Genomic DNA, 24,955 nt, shown 5'->3' with positions numbered 1-24,955 from the left:
AAATATAGGTCTATGTTCTGGGTCAAGAGAAGGGGAATGTTTAATAATAGATAAGCAAAGCAGAGTAGGAGGGTAGGAAGTACTGGAAGATTCATATTCTTTTTAAGGTGTGCTGCATAGACTTTAACACTAACTTTTTCAACCGCAGTATATTCTAAGTATTAATTAGCAGTTAAAAGTACAGAGTATGCTAGCATGGTGGCACATGCCTGTAATTCCAGCAACTCTGGAGGCTGAGGCAGGAGAATCACAAGTTTGAGGCCAGCCTGGGCAACTTAGCAAGGCCCTAAGCAACTTAGTGAGACCCTGTCTCAAAATATAAAAGGGGCTGGGGATGTGGCTCAGTGGTTAATTCCCCCTGGTTTCAATCCCTGGTACCAAACAAAAAAGTGCAGAGTACAAAGTCAGAAAGACCTGGTGTCAAACCCCAGCTCATGGCCTCATTTTCTTCATAAGTAAAAATTTAGAGAACATCCAGACCTGCCTTTTGGACCTGCATGGGAGCTCAGGCCCAAGGTAGGCCCTGTTCCATCCAGCCACTGGCAGAGACCCACCAGAGCTCAGGCCTGGCCCAGACCTGCCCCGCTGACCTGTGTAGGAGCCAGGGCCCAGGGTAAGCTTGGGTCCACCCCACCACCCACCACCACTAACACCTGTGAGCTCAGGTCTAACCCACTTCCATCTTGAGACCTGCAACTATCCCTATGGCCTCCCCCATGCAGTAACCTGTACTTGGGACAACAGACAGGGCCTAGAAGCAGCTGCATCTTGGAGCAGGCATGCCCAAGCCAGTGTAAGGCTCACCCTTTCAGCCCCATCTCTGAAAGACGTTGCATCCATCTTGAGACACCTGCACTGCTATCTCTAATTACCTCCTGCTATTGCTGCCACCTCCTACAGTTGCAGTAGCATCCATCTTGGGACACCAGCACAGTCTGGAAGCCTAACACCAAAGTGAGGTACATATAATCTGCACAGATACTGCAGGATTATAGGGTAGAAACTGTAATACCTCAGATCCACACTGCAAGAAAGGAAATCACATAGACAACATGAAAAAACAAGGGAGGAAAGTGCCCCAAACAAACAGGATACTGCAAAAACAGAACCCATGGACAGCACAGTTGATGAAATGTCAGAGAAGGAGTTCAGAACATCCATAACTAAAATTATCTGTGAATTAAAGAGTGACCTAAATGAGCAAATAGAGGCATAAATTGGTTACTCCAACAAAGAGATAAGAGAGCAAATACAGGCAACCATGATGACACCAATAAACAGATAAGGGAGCACATACAGGCATCCATTGATCACACCAACAAAGATAAGGGAGCAAATACAGGTAGCAAAAGATTACTTCAAGAAGGAGATAGAGATTTTGAAAAAAAAAAAACAAAACAAAACAGAAATACTTGAAATGAAGGAAATAAAAAACCAAATAAAAAAATCAATAGAAAGCATCACTATATCACTTGAAAGACACAATGTCAGATAATGAAGACAAAGTATATAATCTGGAAAATAAAGTTGACCACATAATGAAGATGGTATAAGGAACCATAAGCAGAACATCAAAGAATTATGGTATAGCATCAAAAGACCAAATCTATGAGTTATTTGGATAGAGGAAGCACAGAATTTCAAACCAAAGGAATGCACAATCTCTTCGATAATATCAGTAAATTTCCCAAAAATGAAGAATGAATTGGAAAATCAAATACAAGAGGCTTACAGGACACAAAATGTACAAAATTACAACAGATCTACACCAAGACACATTATAATGAAAGTGCCTAGCATACAGAATAAGGATAGAATCTTAAAGGCCACAAGAGAGAGGAATCAGATCACATATAGGGGGAGACCAATTTGTGTATCAGCAGATTTTTCAACCCAGACCCTCAAAGCCAGGAGATCGTGGAACAATACATACCAAGTTCTGAAAGAAAATGGATGACAACCAAGAATCTTATATCCAGGAAAATTAAGCTTTAGATTAGATGATGAAATAAAAACCTTCCATGATAAACAAAAGTTAAAAGAATTTACAACTAGAAAGCCTGCACTACAGAGCATCCTCTGCAAAATATTCCATGAAGAGGAATTGAAAAACAACAATGAAAATCAGCAAAGGGAAGTATTACCCTAAAGAAAAAAGTAATCAAAGGAGAAACCAAGTCAAGTTAAATACCAAAAATAAACAAAAATGGCTGGGAATACAAATCAAGTCTCAATAATAACCCTAAATGTGAATGGCCCAAACTCATCAACCAAAAGACATAGACTAGCAGATTGGATTTTTAAAAAAACCAACAATATGCTGCCTCCAAGAGACTATCTCATAGGAAAAGACATTCCAGACTGAAGGTGAAAGGTTGGGAAAAATCATACCAGTCCCATGGACCATGAAAGCAAGCAGAGGTTTCTATCCTTATATCAAATAAAGTAGACTTCAAACCAAAGTTAATCAAAAGGGATAAGGAAGGATATTTCATACTGCTTAAAGGAACCATTCATCAGCAAGACATAACCATTATAAATATATATGCCCCAAACAATGAAGCATCTATGTTCATCAAACAAACTCTTCTCAAATTCAAGAGTCAAATAGACCACAACGCAATAATTCTGGGTGACTTTAACACACCTCTTTCATCACTGGATAGATCTTCCAAACAAAAGCTAAACAAAGAAACTATAGAATTCAATAATACAATCAATAACTTAGACTTAACTGACATATATAGAATATTTCATCCTTCAACAAGCGAATATACTTTCTTCTCAGCAGCAAATAGATCCTTCTCTAAAATAGACCATATATTATGCCACAAATCATCTCTTAGCAAATATAAAAAAGTAGAGCTACTACCCTGCATTCTATCAGATCATAATGGAATGAAATTAGAAATCAATGATAAAATAAAAAATAAAAGCTCTTCCAACACCTGGAGACTAAATAATATGCTACTGAATGTAGATAACAATACTGACCTAAGATGGCTCCTGAGGATTAAATGAGATGATGCATGTCAAGTGCGTAGCTAAGCTCTGACACCTTGGTGCTAAGGAAAGAGCCCTAGTAGGAAAACAAGAAAAAAGAAAAGAAAAAAGCTAGATAAATAGCTCTATACAACAATGCTCTTCAAACTCAGCTAGGGCATAAGTACAGGGTGACTCTCCAAGGAATGTGTGTGGGGGCGGGTAGATAATTAGATTCTGTGATGATTAAATTCCACTGAATACATTTAAAAGAGTGTTACATGGACTGGGGATGTAGCTCCAAAGTACAGTGCTTGCTAGGCATTGGGGCAAGGCCCTACATTTGAGCCCCAGAACTGCAATAAGTAAATAAAAGCATTATAGTTTTTTAATCATAACATGCCAAAATTTTTAGTATGGTGAATATCACATCCTTTGCATTTGTTTAATCTTTTAAAAATTTGTAGATACTAAATTAAAATGTTAAAGGGTATGGTTCCTCAAAATTATTATAAGGGGCACTTAAGCAAAAAGTTAGAACCAGAGATGGGAGAGAGAGAGAGAGAGAGAGAGAGAGAGAGAGAGAGAGAGAGAGAGAGAGAGAGAGAGAGAGAGTGAGCGTGCCCCCAAATGATTACAGTAAGGCATTTGATGGATTGGGGTCTGGATGATCCGCAGGGACCAAGGCAGACTATCTTTCTTAGAAGACAGAGCACTTTCTTTGTGTTCCCTGTTCCACTGTCCTTTCCCACCAAGCCCTCACAGATTGTAATTCCCTTTTTCCATTTTTTGTTTTTCCCACTGTTTAATTCCTTGAGGGCCCGGTCTCCCATTGCATTTCCATCCCTAGTGTTATACTAGTGTTGCCTAAAGCAAGAATGAATTGATCAGCAAATAGATATTGATTATGTCTGTTTTCTCCTTGACTGTATTCTCAGCACGTCAGTACCTTGTCTCAAATGATTTGTTTTAGTCACCCTGCTGAATGGGGGAGAGTCATTCACTGGACCACTCATGGTACATGGGCAATGAAAAACAATAGCTTCAATTTGGGACACAATGCATTTTTGAATGATTCTGAAACCTTCAAGGGAGAAATATAGGGGATAAGGAAAAGAAAGCACTGTAGAAAATAGGGTCAATTTAAAGAATGTGAATCTTAAGTATTAAAAATCTCATATTTAACATAAAGATTAGTTTTTATGTATACCAATATGTACATTTTTAAAAATCAGAATTAAGACTAAGATGTCCAAAAGTGAGGTTGATTGGTTTTCTTGGCGTGCTTGGTTACAAGAGCCTAACAAAATGCTGTCCTATGGGTAAGAAATCACACAAAGACCTAGGTCTTCTTTAGCTCCTCAGAGAACCATGAGTTTGATGGATACCAGTGTTGTACATCTGAAAGTAAGACTCTGTGTCTTCGGATGAGTTTAATATCTCCTTAATGACAAATTTCCAAATATCTTGGTTCATGAGGCAACAAGGGGATTCAGTTCATTCTTCTATTTGATTTAATATTGCATGGAACTTTCTGGAAATTATCTTCCAAATTTAAAGAGGTGAGTTGCCTCACAGTAGAGCAAAGGGAGGCAAATACTGTTGTCACAATGAGCAGGAAAGAGTGTCATTTCTGTGGCAACCCCAATCTGTGGTGCTTTTACCCATCTTTATTAGCAATTACAGGTAAAAACAGAAGCTGCCTGTGAATAAAATGTCAATGTCAGGGGAATGCATAGTTAATAGCAGAGTTGTAAATATTTACAAGGCAGAGTGGTGATTCAAGCTCACAAGATTAATTGAAATTAATCTCTATCAACCACTAATTTGCTTCCTGAGTTCTAAAAGCTTCCACTAAAAAGAAGAATATGTGAGGCCATGTCAGAGTCCTCTTCCAGATGGGCTGCCTCAAATCCTCTTGATCCTCTTAGCTCTTCATGTAGCATCAACCTATCATTTCTGGGAACAGGAATCACTATGATCAGTAACTTTTTCTTTTCCACTGATTAAATGAATACATACTTAGTATTGATATTTATTTATACATATATATATATATATATATGTTTTTTTCATTGTATTCATTAATGTGAACCCTATGCATATCATCTTTTCCATTCAAAACAGCTTCTCTTATTTTTCTTGTTGTTGAATATATACCTTGCTAAATGTCACTCTTTAATATAGTAAGCTCTGTAATGGTAGGAAATATTTGTAATTTATGAAATATATATTATACATTTTTAAATATTTATAATTGTATAATTTATATATTTTATAAAACAAGGGAGGCTGTAAAGAACAGTATAGATCAACTGGAGCATAACAGATGATGGAGCAAAGTGAAAGTGAATATTTCATTATATCACTAATTCCTGTTCCAGATACTATTTTAGTTGCTCGAGATAAAATGACAAATAAATAATGGTCATTGATCTCACAACCTGGGGTCAAGTGGAAGAGTCATAAGTTAATCAAATGATCACAAAAAATAATGTATAACTACCAGTAAGGTAAGTTCTCTGAAGAAAAGAGCATGATTCTATGAGAATATATAGCAAATATAGCTGTTAGAGAAGGTTAGAGAAAGTAAAAGCAGTTGTAATTTTAGCACAATTAATTCTACATTGAGGATAACCAAAGGAAAAATAGAAGGACAAACACAAGAATCACAATTAGTCATTAGTTGCAAGAATATAAAAAATAACCAACATGTATCATGTGTGCCAGGCACTGTGCTTAGTGACCTGTATACTTTATTCTATTTTTCTCACATCTTTGTATTATAAGTAGTATTGTTATTTTCACTTTACACTTAAAGAGACTGAGGATTTAAAAGGTAGGTTAAGTAGCTGTTCAAAATCACAGAACAATCTGCAGAGAATTGACTGAAGTCAAAGACTATCTTGAAATCAGCAAGAGAGAAGTGACTATTATAAATAAAGGATCTTCAATAAGATTAACAGCTGATTTCCCATTGGAGGACAGTAGGATGACATATTCAAAACATTGAAATATAATATATATAAACTAGGAATTTTCAGAAAATTACCTTTCAAAAATATAAGGAAAGAGCAGGACATTTCAATATAGATAGAAACTGACTCATAAGTAGGAATGCCCTATAAGAATTGCTAACAGGAGACTTTCAGACTGAAATGAAAGGATATAAGATAGTAACTTAAATCCATGTAAAGAAGCAGAGAAAACCAGTGAAATTAACTTCATAGATAAATATAAAAGAATTTATGTTTATTTCCTATCCCCTCTTTTTTCCTGATTTAAAATACAACCATATAAAGCAATAGATAATAAATCTATGTTGATAGGTGCACAAGGTATAAGAATGTAATTTTAAAAAATAACAGCATAGGATGTAAGAGAGGAGTGAATAATAATATAAACATATAGGCTGCGAGATCATTCCGCTAATGACTCAGTTCTATTTATCTAGAAACATCTTGATTTTTCATTATTTTTGGAAGGGTAATTTTGTGAAAACTCCCAGTTTACATACACTGTGAACTTTTGACAGGAAATTATATTAATATGAACTAGATTATTATACATGAAGATGTTAGTTGTATCACAGGAGCAACCAGAAGAAAATCCTTCAAAAAATAAATGGTAAAGTAATGAAATTAAAATAACTCAAAAATGCCATCACAGAGGAATTTAGGAACACAGATAAAAGATATAAGAAAACAAATAGCAAAATGGTGGAAGCCTTTTATTATCAGTAATTACTTTAAATGTAAATGAATTAACTCTTCAACAAAAAGACACAGATTGGCAAATGTATTGATTAGAAATCATGATTCAAACCATCTACTAAAAAAACTTACTCCCAAGCCAGTAAGTTGAATATAAAAGGATGGAAACAGATGTTATCTGCAAACAGTAACCAAAAGAGCTGGAAGTAGCTTATACTAGTCTCCAGACAAAAGTTTTAAGACAAAAGTTACTAGAGACAAAGAAGGATATTTTATAATGAAAAAAGAGAAGAGATAAATTCTGCATAAAAATAAAACAAGCCAAATTTCAAATGAAATAACCACAAAGCCACAAAGTCAATTGTTTTTAGCCTATGGTGCATAGCTGAATCAATTGAGTAGCTTTTGCAAACATGCAGATGCCCAGACTTGAAAAATCAGAATCTCCAAGAACAGTGCCATGATGTAAAACATAAAAAACAAAACAAAATAAAAACACACAAACCAAAAAACCAAACACAAAAAACCTTCACAGATGATTCTATTTTTAAAATTATTTTTTAATTTATATATGATAGCAGAATGCATTATAATTCTTATTACACATATAGAGCACAATTTTTCATATCTCTGTATACAGAGTATATTCACACCAATTCGTGTTTTCATACATATACTTTGGATAATAATGTCCGTCACATTCCACCATCATATCTAACCCATGCCCCCTCCCTTCCCTTCCCTGGGAGGAATACACAGGTGATTCTTAATGTTTGATGTTGAAAACTACTGATTTAACTGGCTGAGGAGAAATAATAGGCATAGAAGACTATAGCAACAAAAGGATGGTCTAGTCTGGTTTTGGTCCTTTTATGAGAGGTGGCCCTCCTCTGGTTGACAGGGGATGAATTAAAGTCTGTCTCTGATGTTTTCACTCAGTTCTCAAGCTCCTGCTCCTGGATTCCTGGTTCTTTGATAGTCTTTCCTATACTCACTTGATGTCTAAGTAGTCACTCATGGAATACTGACCATTTGGGATAAGACACACTGCTTATGCCAACCTGGGCCTCAAGAGCCCACATACATCTTCTGCCTATAATTCCTTTTCTAACCTCTCAACCAAGACAAGAGAAGAATGAGTAGATGTCCAGGAAGACAAGGGAGGAGAAGGGGGGTTGGTCATAGAACCTTCCAGAAAGGTCAAGCACAAGAGGGCTAAAAATAGGCCATTGGATTTTTCAGTTAGAATGTCATGGAAAGGGGGGAGTAAATTCAGGAGAGAACTGAAAATAGAGAACAGGTTACACTGGGCTGAAGAGTGAATGGACATTAGGACAGCAAGTATGATTTGAAGAAGTGTTATGGTGAAAGGAAGGTGGAGAAAGTTAATAGACCAGTAGTTTGAAGGAGAAGTGAAGCAAAAAAACATTCCTTTTAAAAACATGACTTGAGTATATTTGCTTACTGAGGAGAATAAGCTACTAGAGACATTATTGAAGACACTGGAGCTGGCGGGTAGGGGTCCATGATGGGTCAGGATCTAAGAAGTTGAGCAAATAGTTAGCATTGGCAAGATCATTCTTAAGGAAGGGAAATTCTTGTCCTCAATGAGAATAAGGATAAAAGCACTAGTATGGTCATCCAGAAGTGTAGAGGTGTAGAAGAAGATTGTGACGAAGTTTCCTCCTCACAAACTTTTTATCTTTTTGAAATAGGAAGAGAGGTTGCTTGTTGAAAGAGGGCAAGGGAATGAGGAAGAAGAAATCAAGAAATGGTAGAGGTTTGAACACCTAAAACTTAGGATCCATGAAAGGGAATTTACTGAGATTAGGCAAAAAGGCTGCCAAGTTGCATGGAAGACTGGGTGAGTTGGGAAATTGTGTATATTTACTGACTCCATTTTCACAGTTGTACAGTCCATACAACAATGCTGGGCAGACCCTTAAATGGGAGTGGAATTAGGAGATGGTAAGAATCATCTCCTTGGGGGTGTGTGAAAGGGAATCAGAATATTTAAGGAGTTGAGGAAGATGGTTTGAGTAGCATTCAAGTGCATGACCATGAGGTTCAGACTATAAAGTTAGGGGAATTAAATCATGAAGATCACCAGTCTAGAAGAATAGGTCCTGTTAGGTTCAAAAAGAAGGTTTAGCTGGAGGAAGGAAACACAGGTTTAAGTGAAACCGTGAACAGAAGATGTGTCAAAGGATAATGCTATATGTTATAGAAGCTTAGAAGACCAGAAATGCTGAGGACCCTGTGAGAACTGCCAGTCAGGACTGCCTCTGGACATTACCAGGACTCACTTGGAGCTTTGCTGTAATTCACCATCACTGGAGCTTGAGCCAAGAGCCAGCAGGAGACAGAGAGCTTGTGCCCATTCAGAGCTTTGACTAGAACCAGTGTGGGAGCTGCTGATGGAAGCGGGAGACAAGGTATCAAGCCGAGGAAGTCCGTATAACCATTTCTTCTACATCCAAGTCTTGTTGTCTCTTGACATTCAGAGTTCAGCAGATTGCTGGCTGGGAAAGAAAAAAGAAACGAAACAAAAAACAAGCATGCAAATTTCCCCTCAAGTAACATAAAAAAGTAGAGACCCAGAAACTTCTATTGGGAGCTTTAGCCAAATAAAGAAATGCTGAACTGTGTTCAGCTTTCAGATTCTGGTCAAGCTGAGGCCTGGTTACAGATCTTAGTGGCTGGATGAAGCCTACTAGTGTCAGAATTTCAAAACCCCATTCCCCAAATAGCACTTTTATAACTGGTGTAGAAAAAAAATAATTATAATTTTGGACACATCTTATCCAGTTATGTTTGCACAAATATCCCAGGGTGTTCCACCTTGTTGGGGAGAGCTGGCTCTTAATCAGCCATAGAAAAGAATTGTAGTGGTCAGAAACCCAAAACAAAGCTCTGACAATTAGTATCTAAACTTCTGAAAACTTAAGTATTATTGTATTTTTAACTCATATTTTAAAAATTCAAGAATGATGAAGTCAAGTCCATGCACACACTAGTAAAAACTGGGGACACACTTGCCTGATCACGTATAGTGAGTGCTATCACCAATCCCACCTGCCACTAGAGGTCAGCACTGGACTCTCGATGCTGTTTGGCATGAGGGAAAAGACCAGTTCTCTGAAACATATCATCATCTATGATTCCTGTAATTATCTCATGCCATCTGGCTTGAATCACAAATGTGACTCTGGATCCCAGAAAACTAGCAATGCTTTAACAATAGTGGAGTGATCTGCTCAGATATTCCATCTGCAAATGTGAGGACATCATAGGACTGTGCAATGAGGCCTTCAGCATGCCCTCATGGGGTTTTTGTGGTCAAAACCCTTGAATCATACATTATGGTAGCAGGTGTTTCAGAAATAATCACACAGCAGGGGTGTCTTTGGCATCACTCTTTGTAATTTGAAGCCAAATGATGCCTTGACCTTTCTATTCTGTCCCTCTGGTGGACTCTACACTACTAATCTGGCACAGTGGATTCTGCTTTCCTAAGCCCCGGCACTCATTTTTCAGGTTTCTCTCAACAACACACTGTTTTGAAGCTTCTTGTATGGAGAGAAACTATCCTGGGTACAAATGCATGAAGCAGTTGTATGGGGCTTGAAGGATTTGGGAACTGACCAAGGGAAAAGATATCACCATGAGAGTCAGTAACATACAACCTTTACTGGGTAGCAGTTGGACCAAATTATCTGGGAAGGGCATTGTCTTCACTGCCTAAAGTCATCCCAGGGCTTATAGCTAGGGGGTCACCACCCTGAGGGGAAGCAGAGCAAGGCAACTCCAAGGAGAGAGGAAGTCAGAAAGGGCTTATGGGTGCAGGTGATACAACTCAGCACACAGAGTCTCTAGGTCTGAGAACTCTAAGAGGCCATGGAAGCTTTGGGTCTTAAAATCATAAAGCTCTATCTCATCAATGGTCAGCATATGTGGCCTGAGAGCTCACAGGGTATGTAAAACAGGGAGGCTTTAAGTGGCTAAAAAAAAATCTGCTTGTTTGGGCTATTTTTATAATAATTGGATGTGTAAAAATTTTACTTTGGCTGTGGCAGGCTTTTGCGCTAATCGGTCTCAGCTGCAGTGAAGAAGTAATGTGAGGCCAATACACAGAAGCCATCTTTGGCTCCTTTATATAACAGTGGTAGAAAGACTTTGGAGGGATTAATAAACAATTGAAAGAAGAAAACATAGACATAAATGATAATCAGGAGTTTCTGAATAAGAAGTTTCCTGGTCATCACTGTGACTAGGTCATTTGTACCAGTTCTCTCTCCTGGTGAGAACTAGAAAAACTGAAAGAAAATGTGTATCTTAAAAGCATTAGAGAGCAAAAAATTATTGCTCTCCCATGATCTGGGAGAAGAGAAGCTGAGAGTCTGAGTACGACTTCAAATAGCTCTAAGGGAAAAGAGGGAAAATCTTAGACAGCAGCCTAACAAGGAAAGGGATCCCACAATTTTATTGAGACTTTAAAATGCTGCAACTCAGGACAAAGGGTAAACTGGAAGCAAACCATCTGTGGTTGACAATTACATTGGCAGTTTTCAACAAACCCTATATGGCTTGCATAGCCTTCTTGAATCCAGACTGGCTCTCTGTACCTAAAAGTGAGCTGTACCTAAATTTCCAAAAGGCTTTCTAGTCTCTGCTTTTGCAATCCGGTTTAAGCTAGCCATCACTTAAGAAATAAGACTACCCTGTGACCATTATGTTGTGAGAATCCTCATCTAGCCATGTGGAGAAGCTACATGGAGAGAAATAGGGCTCCAGCCAATAGTCCTAGCTAATTCCTGAGTTACAGCCAGGGCCAAATTCCAGTATGTAAGTGCAGCTATCTTGGAGGTAGATCCTTCAACTGCAACAGACCTGCCCCAGCCAACACCAAGGACAGAAAAATTGTCTCCACCAAGTTCTAGCTAATTACAATATTGTGGGTAAATAAATAAAATGCTTGTTGTTTCAAGTCACTTGTTACAGAGACATAGATGATATGTCATATGTGAACTGTAAAGAACTTTGAGTCATCTGGGTAGCTGAGAAAATCTTGATTCCTAATATTGGATAAGATGACCCAGTTTTGGAAAGTCTCCCAGACTTCCATAAAATAAAAATGCTTTCTAAGATTACACCTTAGTCCTCAAGTTGTTTCTTTAAAAGTTTTTAAAATACAAGATCTGTCACACAATCAGACACATGAGTTAAGACAATGTGGTCAAGAATAAAAAAAATGAAGTTATAGAAACATGGGAATTTCAGGTATTAGAATTATCAGATACAGATTTTTAAAATAATTTTCTGTGATCAAAATGGTAAAACACAAGACTGAGAATTTTCTTAGAAAAACTGAAAACTTTGCAAATGGATATTTCAGACTTGAAAAAGAAACATTTTCTGCTACTAAAAAATGCATCAAACAAACTTAAGAATTCAAAGGTTGGGTTTACTAGGTTAGAGCAATGACTGGAAAGTAGGTCAGAATTAAATTGCCAGAAATAATTATAAAAGGTCAGAAAACAAAGAGAAAATACATAGATGATTCCTTAAAAGGGTGTTTTTATAGACATAATCGGAGTCTAAAAAGAGATCATGAAAGATTTCATTCTGCATATACTCAATGAAACCCAAGTAGAATAAAAGAACTCTATCCCCAGGCACATCACAGAAAAAATTACTGAAAGCAAGAAAGGTTCAGCCTTTATGACAACCAAAGAAAAAATACAGACTACTATCAAAGAACAACAATTAGACTTTAGATGACTTTTCAACAGAGATAATGGGAGCCAGAAGACAATGAACTGAAATCTTCAATATGATGAAAGAAAACAACTGATAACTTACAACCTTATATGCAGGAAAAATACCCTTCAGCATTGAAGTTTAAATAAGAAAGATGTCTTAAGCCTAAAAATGTGAGAATTAATTATCAGGAATATGGTCCCAGATGGATGGTCAGACATGCAGGAAAGAACTAATAATAATAATAATTTGAGTAAATGTACACTAATACTAATTATATAATATTGTTAAATGCTAACTGTACAAAATAATTATTCTTCAGGATTTAAAGACCTAAATGTTACCGATAGCACCTAACTTGAGAGGGGGCTAACAGCATTAGTGTTTATGTTATCTTGAAGAAAAAAGTGCATTAACATAGTTTTAATAAGTCAAGGACTTTGTAAACTTTGGAAGGACCCATAATATAATACTAATTTTTTTAATCAGCTTTTTTTTTTTTACTGTCACTAAAGGATTCAACCAGGACAACTGTAGAGGAACAAAGGTTTATTTAGGGGGGCTCATGGTTTCAGAGGGCTTAGTCCATAGAAGGTTCCATTCTTCAGGGCTCAATGTGAGGCAGGATATCATGGTGGAAGAGTGTGGCAGAGGGAGGCAGCTCACATAATTACCAGGAAATAGAGAAGTCTCTACTTGCCAGATACAAATATATACTCCGTAGCCCAGCCCCAAATGAACCACTTCCTCCAGCCATATCCCACCTGCCTTCAGTTACCACTCAGTTAATCCCATCAGGTGATTTTTCACTGATTGGGTTAAGGCTTTCATAAGCCAATCATTTCTCCTCTGCATCTTCTTGCATTGTCTCACACATGAGTTTTAGGGGGACAACTCACATCCAAACCATAACACTCCGGAGGTCCCTGGGCCCCAAAAGCTCACAACCATCTCACAAGGCAAAATACATTTTGTCCAAAAGCATATAATGGTTATTAATTTGTATGCTTCTAAAAACACAAAGCCTTAAATACACAACTTTAGGGAGAATTATGCAAATTTTAGCCAAGGTGAGAGAATTCAATAAAATGGCTGAGGATATAGAAGATGCAAACAAAGCAATTAAAAAATCAATATTGAATGTTATTAATATAAAAACAAAGCACCCAGCAGATACAGAATATGTATTCTTTTTAAGTATACGTGGAACATTCATAAAAATAATGAGTCATTAGGCAATTCTCAAACTTTAAAGAATTCCAGTCATACAAAATGCCATTTTGTTCTCGACTGACAGGGCAATTAAACTAGAGAGCAAAAAATTTAAAGTAACTTTAAAATTTTAAAGTAACTAGAAAATTCCTGTGTTTATGAAGATTAGGAGATATAATTTAAAATAACTCAGGGGTAAAATAAATTGAAATTGAAATTAGAAAACATCTCAAACAATGCTATATATTAAGATGTGAAATTCACTTAAAGTACCACTTACAGGGAAATTATAGAGCTCAATGCACACAGTAGAAAACTGAATCCAGCAATAAATTAAAAAATGCATAATGACTAAATCAAATTTATCCCAGGAATATAAGATTCACTAAACATTAAAAACTCAACCAATCATAATAACAGATTAAAAGAGGAACAACATATCTTCTCAACTGCACAGAGAAAAAAATGTTTGATAAGATTCAGCATCTATTCACTTTCAGGAATTTAGTAAAAGAACAAGAAAAGGATAGCGGCCGAAGCTGCTCTCATTTAACATTATACTGAAGTCTTAGCCAGGCCAGTAAGATAAGGAAAAATGTGAATGATAAAATAATTGAAAAGGAAAAAATCATTATCTGAATGTTGATTTAAATAACCAATCATTATTTACAGATTTTATGACTGAGCATGCAGAAAATCCAAACAAACTATAATTTAATAAAATTAAGAAATGAGCTTAGAAAGTTTGCAGGATTAAAAAAATGTATAAAAATTCTTTATATCTGCAATGAAAAATTGGGACAAATTTAAAGTTTCAAAACCATAAAAATAATTAAGTTCCTATGAATAAATCCAATGAAGCATGCAGGATCTAAATGATAAAAACTGTAAAAGTTTGAGAGTCAATTAAGATCTAAACAGGTGAACATATTATACAAATCTCCAATTAATCTACAGAGTCCATGCAATTGTAATGAAAATCTCAATAAATTTTGTGAATGTGTGTGTGTGTGTGTGTGTGTGTAAACTGGCAAGCTGATTATAAAATTCATGTGGAAATGTAGAGGATTCAGAGAAATCTAGAACTCTTGAAGAAAAATGTTGAAGAACTTCCTTTTTAAAATACTAAGACATATTTTAAAACATTTTAAATATTTTCATATTTTAAAGCATCATATGTAAGACTGCTATTGGCTTGGAACACACCTGTTGGAACATCCCAGTGGTTGAGAAGGCTGAGGCAGGAGGACTGCAAGTTCAAAGACAGCCTCAGCAATTTTGCAAGGCTCTTAAGTAAATTAGTGAGACCCTGTCTCAAAATAAAACAAACTCAGGGCTGGAGATATGGTTCAGTGGTTAACCACTCCTGGGTTCAATCCCTGGTACCAAAAACAAACAAAAAAGGTTGCTATTGGCCCAGAAATAATTAGAGACCAATAGAGCAGAAGAGAGATCCTAGAAATCCAGAGACAGTATTTTATTTATTTAATAAATGGTACAATAATACTTGGCTATCTATATAAGTAAGTGAGATTGGATGCCAACTTTCACTACATTAAAAAAAATCAGCTAAAAATGAGCCTTTGCCTTCCATTTGAAAGGCAAAACTATAAAGAGTTTAGAGTTTATAGAATGATATCTTTTTGGTTCATGGAAAGATTATTAATTCAACAAAATTAAAATTATGAATTGATGTTCCTCAAAACCAAGATCAGAAAGTTACAATGATAACAAAGACCCAGATGGGAGATGATATTTGAAATACATATAACTGACAAAGGACTTATATAGAATATGTATTTTTAAATGGAATAAGTAAATTTTAAAACCAAACTAAAATTTTATAAAAAACTAAAACGCACTTAATTACAGGATGTCCAAATGACATATATAAAAATCTCATTATAAATCACAATGTGAATACACACACACACATATGTTGTGTGTGTGTGTGTATATATATATTAAGTACATATTACATTTTATATATGTGTTGTGTATGTGTGTATATATATATATTAAATAACATTTTGTTTGTGTATGATTTATGGAAGTTCATTTTTCTTTCTACCATCAGTTTCCTTCTCATCACTGCCAATTCTTTTCTAGAAAGAATAGTCTAGATCCAGTATAAGCTCAGATTCTGTTCTCTCCAGTATAGTCTGGGCCTATATTCTTTGCAGTGGGCACTGGCTCTGCTATGAGTGTGTTTCTAAAATTTCTAGGATATAGGAAGAAATCAATTCTTCACCCTCCCTCTTTTCCTTTGTCCTCTTAGGTGAATTTCTTCTGGGAGAGTAGAGGGGCAATCAGCTTCATGGCTGAGAGTTTAGCAGAAAGTCATCAGTGGGGAAATCTCTGAAATAGTAAAGAGCAAAAAACAATTGAAAAAAAACCAAACTGCAAGTCAAGTGGGGAAAGGCAGCAACAGACATAGCTATGCCATGGTTGGGTTCCCTGAGGCTCAGAGGCTAGTCTTCCTAAACAGGAAGTTCTCTGACATTCTAACCCCAAGGAGACAGATTTGTCCAAGAACTGGGTGACGTGATCAGAGTCTGGCCCCAGTTAACACAGAAACTTGTAGAGAGTGTTAGAGGGACAAGGAAGACAACAGGACAAAGCATCACAATTCTTAGAACTATTCTACTGCCTCAAAAATGGGTAGATGATCTTGGGGGCCTTAGGTAATTACAATTGTAAACCCCATATTTATCTATCTGCCACTCATTGAATTCACCATGCATTTTAGTTGACAGCTGTCATTGCATTTTGAGGTTAACCTGATTGGGTATTGGAAGCTATTTCTAATGGTGTTAGTTATAGCCATTCCAGATTAACAGGTGACTAAAAGCATCGGGAGATTTAAATTTAAAGGCTCACATTCTGACTGAATATTAGATTGCCTTTAAGTATAAAATTAGAAATGAAAAGAAAGACCTCTAAAATGAACAGGTGACTATTCTATTTAAATGTACTCCAAACACTTCCTTAAACCCTAAATTCCTGACATGTTTTTTTTTGCTCTACAGACAATTACTAAGAGGGTGGGACACTAAGCAAATACCTCCTTGAGCAGTTGTGTAATTTTGGCAGCTGTCTCTGCTCACCATCTTTCCCAAGGATTCCTCCCAGCCAGGAGCATCTGCCAAGAGGAGTCAAAAGGCTGCTGACGACCAAGAATTGGATTTGTTACAAGTGGAGGTGTTCCAGCCCTCCATGCCTGCCAACTCCATTGTTAGGGGAGTGTGATGAATGGATTGATGCATCTGCCCTTGTGAGCTTGACAAAGATCCAAACAGCTTAAAAAATGACAGAAAGCCAGGCTTCTCTGTCTTGGGCAGTGTGTATCAGTCTGCATCTGGGAACAAGGAAATGGATGTAAAGGGGCATTTTCCAGGGATTTTTACCCCCCTCTTCAAGGCAGAATTAACAGCCTTTTATTTTTGATTGGCCTAACATAATATCTTTAGAACTATTAGGGAAAGGATCCTGTTAGTATTCCAGGGAACAGAGTGAGAATTCCAAGAATACTATACTCCTTAAAATAAATGAGCTTGAAGAATCACTTGAGGCCTTTTGATGATGATCACTATTCTAGTTTGAGGATTTTTTTTTTCATCCCTTACCCTTAATATAGTAGTGGGTCATTTAAAGGAACTAGAGAGCTCTAAAAATGTTTAGGAAAAAACATTAAGTAATATGTATAGATTTTATAATAAGTAAAAGTTAAATCATTACCTATAATCTTGAACGGTGCAGCTATGAACACTGTTCATTTGGGGTTATTCAATTTTCTTTATTTTTAATTTTATTTTTTTATTCAATTTTCTGACTTCTGCTTATTTTTCTACTATAATTTTCCCTATATAAAGACACTATATAAGTGTGTGTGTGTGTGTGTGTGTGTGTGTAGGTCACCCAGGATGTTTCCAAATAACTAAATTTCCCAGTCAATTCTTTTTAAAAAAAAAATTTTATGTATTTTTTAGTTTTCAGCAGACAAAACATCTTTCTTTGTCTGTGGTGCTAAGGATTGAATCTGGGCCGCACGCATGCCAGGCGAGCACGCTACTGCTTGAGCCACATCCCTAGACCCCCCAATCAATTCTTAACCCTCATCTTATATGACCTGCCGGCAGCGTTTGACACAGATGATTACTGACTTCACTTGGAGCCCAAAACCTCATACTCTTCAGATTTTTCCCTGTGAGCCATTTGTCTTTCTTTCATAGTTTCTTTTTCTGGTTATCCTTTCCCAAAACTTAGTCCTTGGACTTCTTGGAAACATTTTCTTGGATTCTCTTCCAGTTTCATGGTTCTAATGTCAGCTATCTGCTAAAAACTCCCAAATGTACATCTTGGCAAGAATTCTCTATCTTCATCTCCACTTAGAAGTCTAATAGGCATTTCAAGGTGTCCAAAATGGAACTCACGGATGTTAGAAAACTTACTATCCACAAAAAAATAAATAAATAAAAATTTAAAAAAATCATTGAATAGTGATTTCCAGGGGTTGGGGATGTGGTTCAAGTGGTAGCGTGCTCACCTGGCATGCGCAGGGTGCTGGGTTCGATCCTCAGCACCACATAAAAATAAAATAAAGATGTTGTGTCCACCCAAAACTAAAAAATATTTAAAAAATTCTCTCTTTCTCTCTCTAAAAAAAAAAAAATTAGTGATTTCCAGTTGCTGTGCTCAAAACTTTGCTGCCATCATCATTCATCTTTTTCTTTCCTGCCCCACATTCAATTTATCAGCTATTCCTCAAATATATCCCAAATCCAGCACTTCTCACCATGTCCTCTACTACCACACTGCTTCAAACCACCACGAACCTTTTGCCTAGATCACTATAACGAGTCTCCAAAAAGAGTTTCTTCACATTCATCTTTGCCTTCTACCATACTAAGTGATCCTTCTAAAACTATTGCTCTGCTTGAAAAACTACAAAGTCCTCTCCCGTGTCACCAGACTAAAGCCAAAATACTTACAATGATCTACTATGCATTCTGTGTTCCTTACTTTTGAAATTTAAAAAAATATCAACACTGGAGAATCATAGTGGTGATAAAGAGCTTGTGGTCAGAGTTGAATTGCTTGTGTTCAAAGCCTAGTTCTAATTATTAGCTGAGTAGCCATTGAGCAATATTCAGCCTCCCAGTGCCTAAATATCCTCTGTAAAATGGCATAATTTTGAGTGAACACACTTTATATACAGAGTTACGAAAAATGGTGTTGTGAATGGATAATTATGATTGTAATGTATTCCACTACTTCATTTTTATTTCTTCATGTATGTAAGAAATAAAAAAAAAAAGAATTTGGAAAAAAAGGGATAATTATAATACCTATCTCATAGAGTTGTTGTGAGAATTAATGAATTGATATTTCTAATTTGTTTAAAAGTGATGGCATGTAATAAACATTGCAAAAGGTTAAAAATGACAAAATAGGCATTTTGTGCAATTTCCAGAGGTTTCAGTATAAATTTTGTGTGCATAAGAAACACTGACACCAATGTTTGCATTTATAATAATTTAAACATTTCTCGAAATAAAGGCTGAAAAATGTTTGTACTACACAAATTTGAAATGAGCTGTCATGTTTGTTTGTTTTTTATTTAGTCTGAGTTCAGAGTTAGAATATATTAGACATCATGATTTATACTTTTAAGGATTTTTGTACATTTTAAGCATCTTAATGCTGCACTGCCTAAATATTTACCTACTTCTTTTTTTCATTTGTTTTTTTAGATATACATGAGAGTAGCATGTATTTTGACATATTATACATACATTGAGTATAACTTATTCTAATTAGGCTCTCATTTTTGTGGTTGAACATGATGTATAATTACACTGGTTATATATTCATATATGAACGTAGGAAAGTTATGTCTGATTCATTCTATGGTCTTTCCTATTCTCATCACCTCCTCTCTTACTTTCATTCCCCTTTGTCTAATCCAATAACTTCTTTTCTTCCCTTACCCCCATCCCTTATTGTGTGTTAGCATCCACATATCAGAGAGAACATTCAGCTTTTGGTTTTTTGGAACTGGCTTATTTCATTTGGCATGACAGTTTCTAGTTCCATACATTTACCAAAAAATGCCATAATTTCATTCTTCTTTATGGCTGAGTAATAATTCATTGTATATATATATACCACATTTTCTCTATCCACTCATCTGTTGAAGGGCACCTAGATTGCTTAGCTATTGTGAACTGAGCTGCTATAAGCATTGATGTGGCTGCATTACTACAGTATGCTGATTTTAAGTCCTTTGAGTTTAAACCAAGGAGTGCGACAGCTGGGTCAAATGGTGGTTCCATTCCAAGTTTTCTGAGGAATCTCCATACTGCTTTCCAGAGTGATTGCACCAATTTGCAGTCCCACCAGCAATATATGAGTGTACTTACCTACTTCTTAACCAGTAATCCCTAACTTTAATCCCTAAAACAGGTGACTTTTCAGTGTACCATATAGATTGGCTTTCAAGCTATACTTACTTTTATGTTCTACTTCTGGACTTTTATCTCTGCATTAAAATGAAACATTCTACCTAAAATAACACAATAAGTAGAAGTTTATTATAACTACAAATACCTATGGTGGGCACAGTAGGAAGAAAAGTCATGGGGAATTTCTAACCAGGAGTCATAAAATTGAGTTTTTAGTGGAAAAAAAGTAGTTCAGACTCAATTTTGAATGTTAAGCATTATTTAAATCATCTCCAGGGGCAAGTGAGAGAAATGGCCACCAGTAGGAGTCTGGCACAGCTGACTTCTCACATCCACTCTTACACCTAAGTATAAAGAGAAGAGTAAAGAACATCCCCAATCCACTCTGAACACAGAGGATGTCCCAGACTTCCCAGTATCTACTTTAGGATCCACAGAGGAAAGAGGGCCCTAAACCCACAGCAAATGTCTACAGAGTGTTTGAAGTGGGAAGATGTAATTGGAAAGGGGTTAAATATACACTGGAAAACAAAGGAAGCCATAGTGTTTGTTTAGAAAGTCAAAAGTGAGTTAAGACTTATCAGTGATCTGAGAAGGGGTCATCAAATGTGTTCAAGGGAGTGTTAATTCAGGGTCTTCTCCTTTTATACTTGAATTTAACTTTTAGAATATGTGACATGAGGTTCTGTCATTCTGGAAAACTCCTCTGGTTCTAAATGGAATGTGAGTGTAAAGTAGAACCTGCTGCTAGAACCCTTAAGGGCCTCTATGTGTTGGGGTGGGCTATGGAGCGGCTTCCAGGTAAAGATCGACTTCACACACTTGTGCATAGCAAGTTGTGACTTAACAGTTGTGCCACTATTGAGAACTCCCTCGAGGATGTGTGGAGAGAAATAATATATGATTGTTTGTGCATATCAGGAAGAAGAGATACCATTTAATGAAAACTCATTTCTTGGTAAATCACCACTATTGTGAAACTGACATTTCACAGGACTTACACAAATAAAAGATGTACAAATGAACCCCACCTTTCCAAAATGTCTTTGTAATGTTTTTCAAATAACACTGCTCACATTTTTTTTTTTTACTTTAAAAGGAAATTGGCCCTGAGACACCATCCAGACAAGAATCCAGATGATCCAGCTTCTGCTGAGAAGTTTAAAGAAATCAACAATGCCCACACCATACTTACAGACATATCCAAGAGAAACATATATGATAAGTATGGATCACTGGGACTCTACGTGGCCGAACAATTTGGAGATGAAAACGTCAATACCTATTTCATGCTGTCAAGCTGGTGGGCAAAGGTACATCAGATTTTTTTCCCTTCAAAAAAAAATTTTCTGGAAGATCACAGTATTCTTCCCTCTTTTAAACTTCATCTCAAAGAAAGACTAAGCTTACTGCCATGAAACTCTTGTAAATAAAATGACACATCTCTTCTACTGAGAGCTATTATCTGGGGATCCTGTTTGCTTTAGTTCTTCAGTTAATTATGAAATCTGTTCTGACTTAAAATACTGCTAGACATTAATTATATTTGAATTTGGAGCTTCAGGTTAATTCTGACTGGCCTCCCGTCCCTTCTATAGTGACTAAGAACTGACTCATTGCTCAAAACCAAAAATAATTTATTAGTGTGACAACTGTTTAATAAATTATGATAGGACAAATTTAGCCATGCACTTTACTATCTATAGCATGGGCTACATCAGCAAACAAGGTACTGGAGAGGATGAGGAGTGATGGTGTCACAGGCTCACATGGAGCCTGCTATGAGGTAGTGAAGAAGGAAGGAAGTGGTGGAGAACAGGAAGTGGGAGAGAAATGGACATCTGGCCAAGCAAAATGCAACTTTTTAAGGACTTAGTGAAGTCTGAATTAACTTTTATGTAGTAAATTTTGTTTGATCTCCTAGGAATCTCTAATGTATGTATATTTGGTGATAATTCATGTTTGTTTATGAATTTTATTATCCTTATCTTCTGATAAAAGTATATTTATTTATAGCCAAGTGGCACACTCCTGTAATTCCAGTGACTCAGGAGGCTGAAGCAGGAGGATTGCAAGTTTGAAGTCATCCTCAGAAACTCAGAGAGACCCTGTCTCTAAATAAAAAATAAAAAGGTCTGGCAATGTAGCTCAGTGGCAAAGGGATCCTGGGTTCACATCCACAGCACTAAAAAGAAAAAATTATATTTACATACTTTCTTTCACTGAATTAGGAAGGGAAATACAGATCCCACCCGAAAGCATCAGGCTGGTACTCTGGAATGAAAGAGCTAGCTGGCAGGAGTGGGCTCGGTTGAGGAATGCTAATTGGCTTCAGATGCACTTGAACCTGGGGGGACACTTTAACCCAGGTGTCACTGCCCTGTGATAAGGATGAGTTTAGTGAAAGCCCTCTAGCTCTACTGATGCACATGGCATTTCCTCTGGGTCGAACTTATTAGGCAAAACTTTATGAGGAAAATGGTTTTCAAGGAAACTGAAATGATAGTTTCTTCAGGAGGTGAGGATGAAGGTGGACATGCCATTGTGGTATCCGCTGTGATATCTTCAGGTCTCTTGAGGGTGCAGACTTGGGTTCTGGGATTGTCCTCGTCTCTACCAGGTCTCACCCCTTTTGTGCTTGGTTTCTGTGTCCCCTAGGCCCTATTCATCATCATTGGCCTTTTGACTGGCTGCTATTTCTGTTGCTGCCTGTGCTGCTGCTGCAACTGTTGTTGTGGACGCTGCCGGCCCAAATCATCAATGTCAGAAGAGGACTTTTATGTGTCACCAGAAGACCTCGAGGAACAGATCAAGATTGACATGGAAAAAGGTGGAGTAAAATGAGAGTGGAGGTAGTGAGTGTCCCTTCATAGACCAGACCAAGCACTGGGTCCTATTAAACTGAGAGATCCAATGGCCACATGAGGGAAATCCCATAGACTACAGCTTTGGGTTGGTCTTTTAGGGAAAAGGAAGGGTCATTTGTCTTTACCAAGCATAGAGAAAAGCTGGTAATATCTTTAAATATGCTGATAACAATGCAAAGCAAGTACAATTCATGATCTCATTACAAAATATAGTGCACTCTGGGTTCAGGAAAGTTTGGGTGAGAGTGTCCAGGACATGAGACCCAAGGGAGAAATTTTTCCCAGAAAAAGCCTTTCATCTTGTTCCTTTAACGTCTCTAATGAAACAGAAAGGAATGAACATCAAAAATGCCATCAACCCTTAATTTTTCTTCCTTTGGATAGATAAAGAGGTTGGACTGGAACTGGAGCAGACTTCTCTTCTTCCTCTGAAATATAACTTCTTTATAAATTATATACCTTGAGGTTTAGCTTCAAAGAAGCGTCAAAAAATTGGGCTATTTGCTTTACGAAACCAGCTCCATATGTCTATGTGTATGCATCACCATGATAAATTGATTTTTCAAATTCATTCTGCCCGGTAATGAAAAAGAAAAAAAAATGCAAGGAAAGATAAGATCCCAGAGGATTCACACCAAGAATATTTGATAGTCTTTGGGAAATATCATTGTTTAAGCAAGCCAGCATCAAATTGCCATTTTCCTGCTACCTCTCACAGCCACAATCCACTGTTGTTTTCTCCTGTGGAATGCATCATTTTTCTGGATTACAGACTTTATCACTGAATCCTAAAAGAACTCTGGACAGTTAACTAAAAAAATTACTTGATAATTCATACAGTGGCTCATTGTTTTCAGAACTGCTGGAATTTCAGGACGGTGCACTTGTCTGGATCAGACCATACTCTGGCTCTGGTCACACTGAAACAAATTCCAGGATGTCAAGCACAAGAAACTATTTAAAGGCTTCCACATGCCTTTAATTTCTATATAATGTGATACTATTATGCAGTATTACGCATTATTTTAGCTCAAAAGAAAAGTCATATTAATTGTACTGAGCCACAGACTCTTTCAGAATTGGGAGCTTAAAGAGGACAGAAAGAGTTTTTCTGCAACCTGTATCTCTTGCTATGGGGATTGTTAGTCCAACAACTAGAGGAGGTTTTCTGATCATTTTTATTATTGTCCTTGGAGCTAAATTGTGGGCTAATGATAAAATATGATTACTAAATTTTTTTTGCTGTATTTGGGATACAAAAGGGCAAATTTATCTTTTCTAAAGGGGCATACAAAATGATCAGTCAAGCAGGATTACTAGTGAGTGGATTGATGGATTAAGTGGTGATATTTGCATGGAAACTCCTTATTTTTAGAGAAGGGATGATGACAGTGGCCCAACTTGCTTATGAATGATGATGCCAGCACATTAATCTTTTCTGCTGTTTTAAAAGGAGATAAACTGTTATAAATTATATCACGGGGGGTGGTGTGGGGCTGTGGCTGTAGCTCAGTGGTAGAGTGCATGTGTGAGGCACTGGGTTCCATTCTCAGCACCACATAAAAATAAATAAATAAAAATATTGTGTCCATCTACAACTAAATTTTTTTTTTTTAAAAAAAGATCACATCAGGGATCACTGGCTGCATTGACCATATAGGATCTCTCTATAACATCTCTTGTTCCAGCCCAGTACCCACTCACTGACAGAGGACAGGGAGGGACAGAAAGACAGGAGAGTATCATCTTCATTATTATCCATAGTCTCGACCTTGTCTTAACTTTTCCTTTATATTTGGGAAAACCCAAACTAGATGAACTGAACCTAGATACCCCAAATTCAGTATTTCACACTTCTCTGAAAGGCTTCACAATCTTTGCTCTTTTGAATTAGATAAAAGCTCTACCAGGTCATTTCAATAGATCTTTGTGGAAGATTTCTTTTTGAAAACAGAAA

At 36.7% G+C, this 24,955-nt stretch overlaps 1 protein-coding gene across 4 annotated transcripts in view; it reads left to right on the top strand.

The window, feature by feature from the left end:
* The window catches only part of Dnajc5b (DnaJ heat shock protein family (Hsp40) member C5 beta), a 230,816-nt gene that overhangs the window by 197,546 nt on the left and 8,315 nt on the right, over positions 1-24,955 (top strand). For all 4 annotated transcript variants that reach the window (XM_058574000.1, XM_046428512.2, XM_058573999.1 and 1 more), the window contains 2 exons: positions 21,231-21,444; positions 22,790-22,961. In XM_058574000.1, the coding sequence (XP_058429983.1) occupies positions 21,231-21,444; positions 22,790-22,961 (386 nt within the window). The remainder of the gene's footprint in view (positions 1-21,230; positions 21,445-22,789; positions 22,962-24,955) is intronic.

This window comes from Marmota monax, unplaced genomic scaffold (genome assembly GCF_021218885.2).
Source record: "Marmota monax isolate L192 unplaced genomic scaffold, Marmota_monax_Labrador192_F-V1.1 WCK01_AAM20220418_F8-fsc00044, whole genome shotgun sequence".
Lineage (NCBI taxonomy): Eukaryota > Metazoa > Chordata > Mammalia > Rodentia > Sciuridae > Marmota > Marmota monax.
This window is presented reverse-complemented; position numbering and strand designations above follow the sequence as displayed.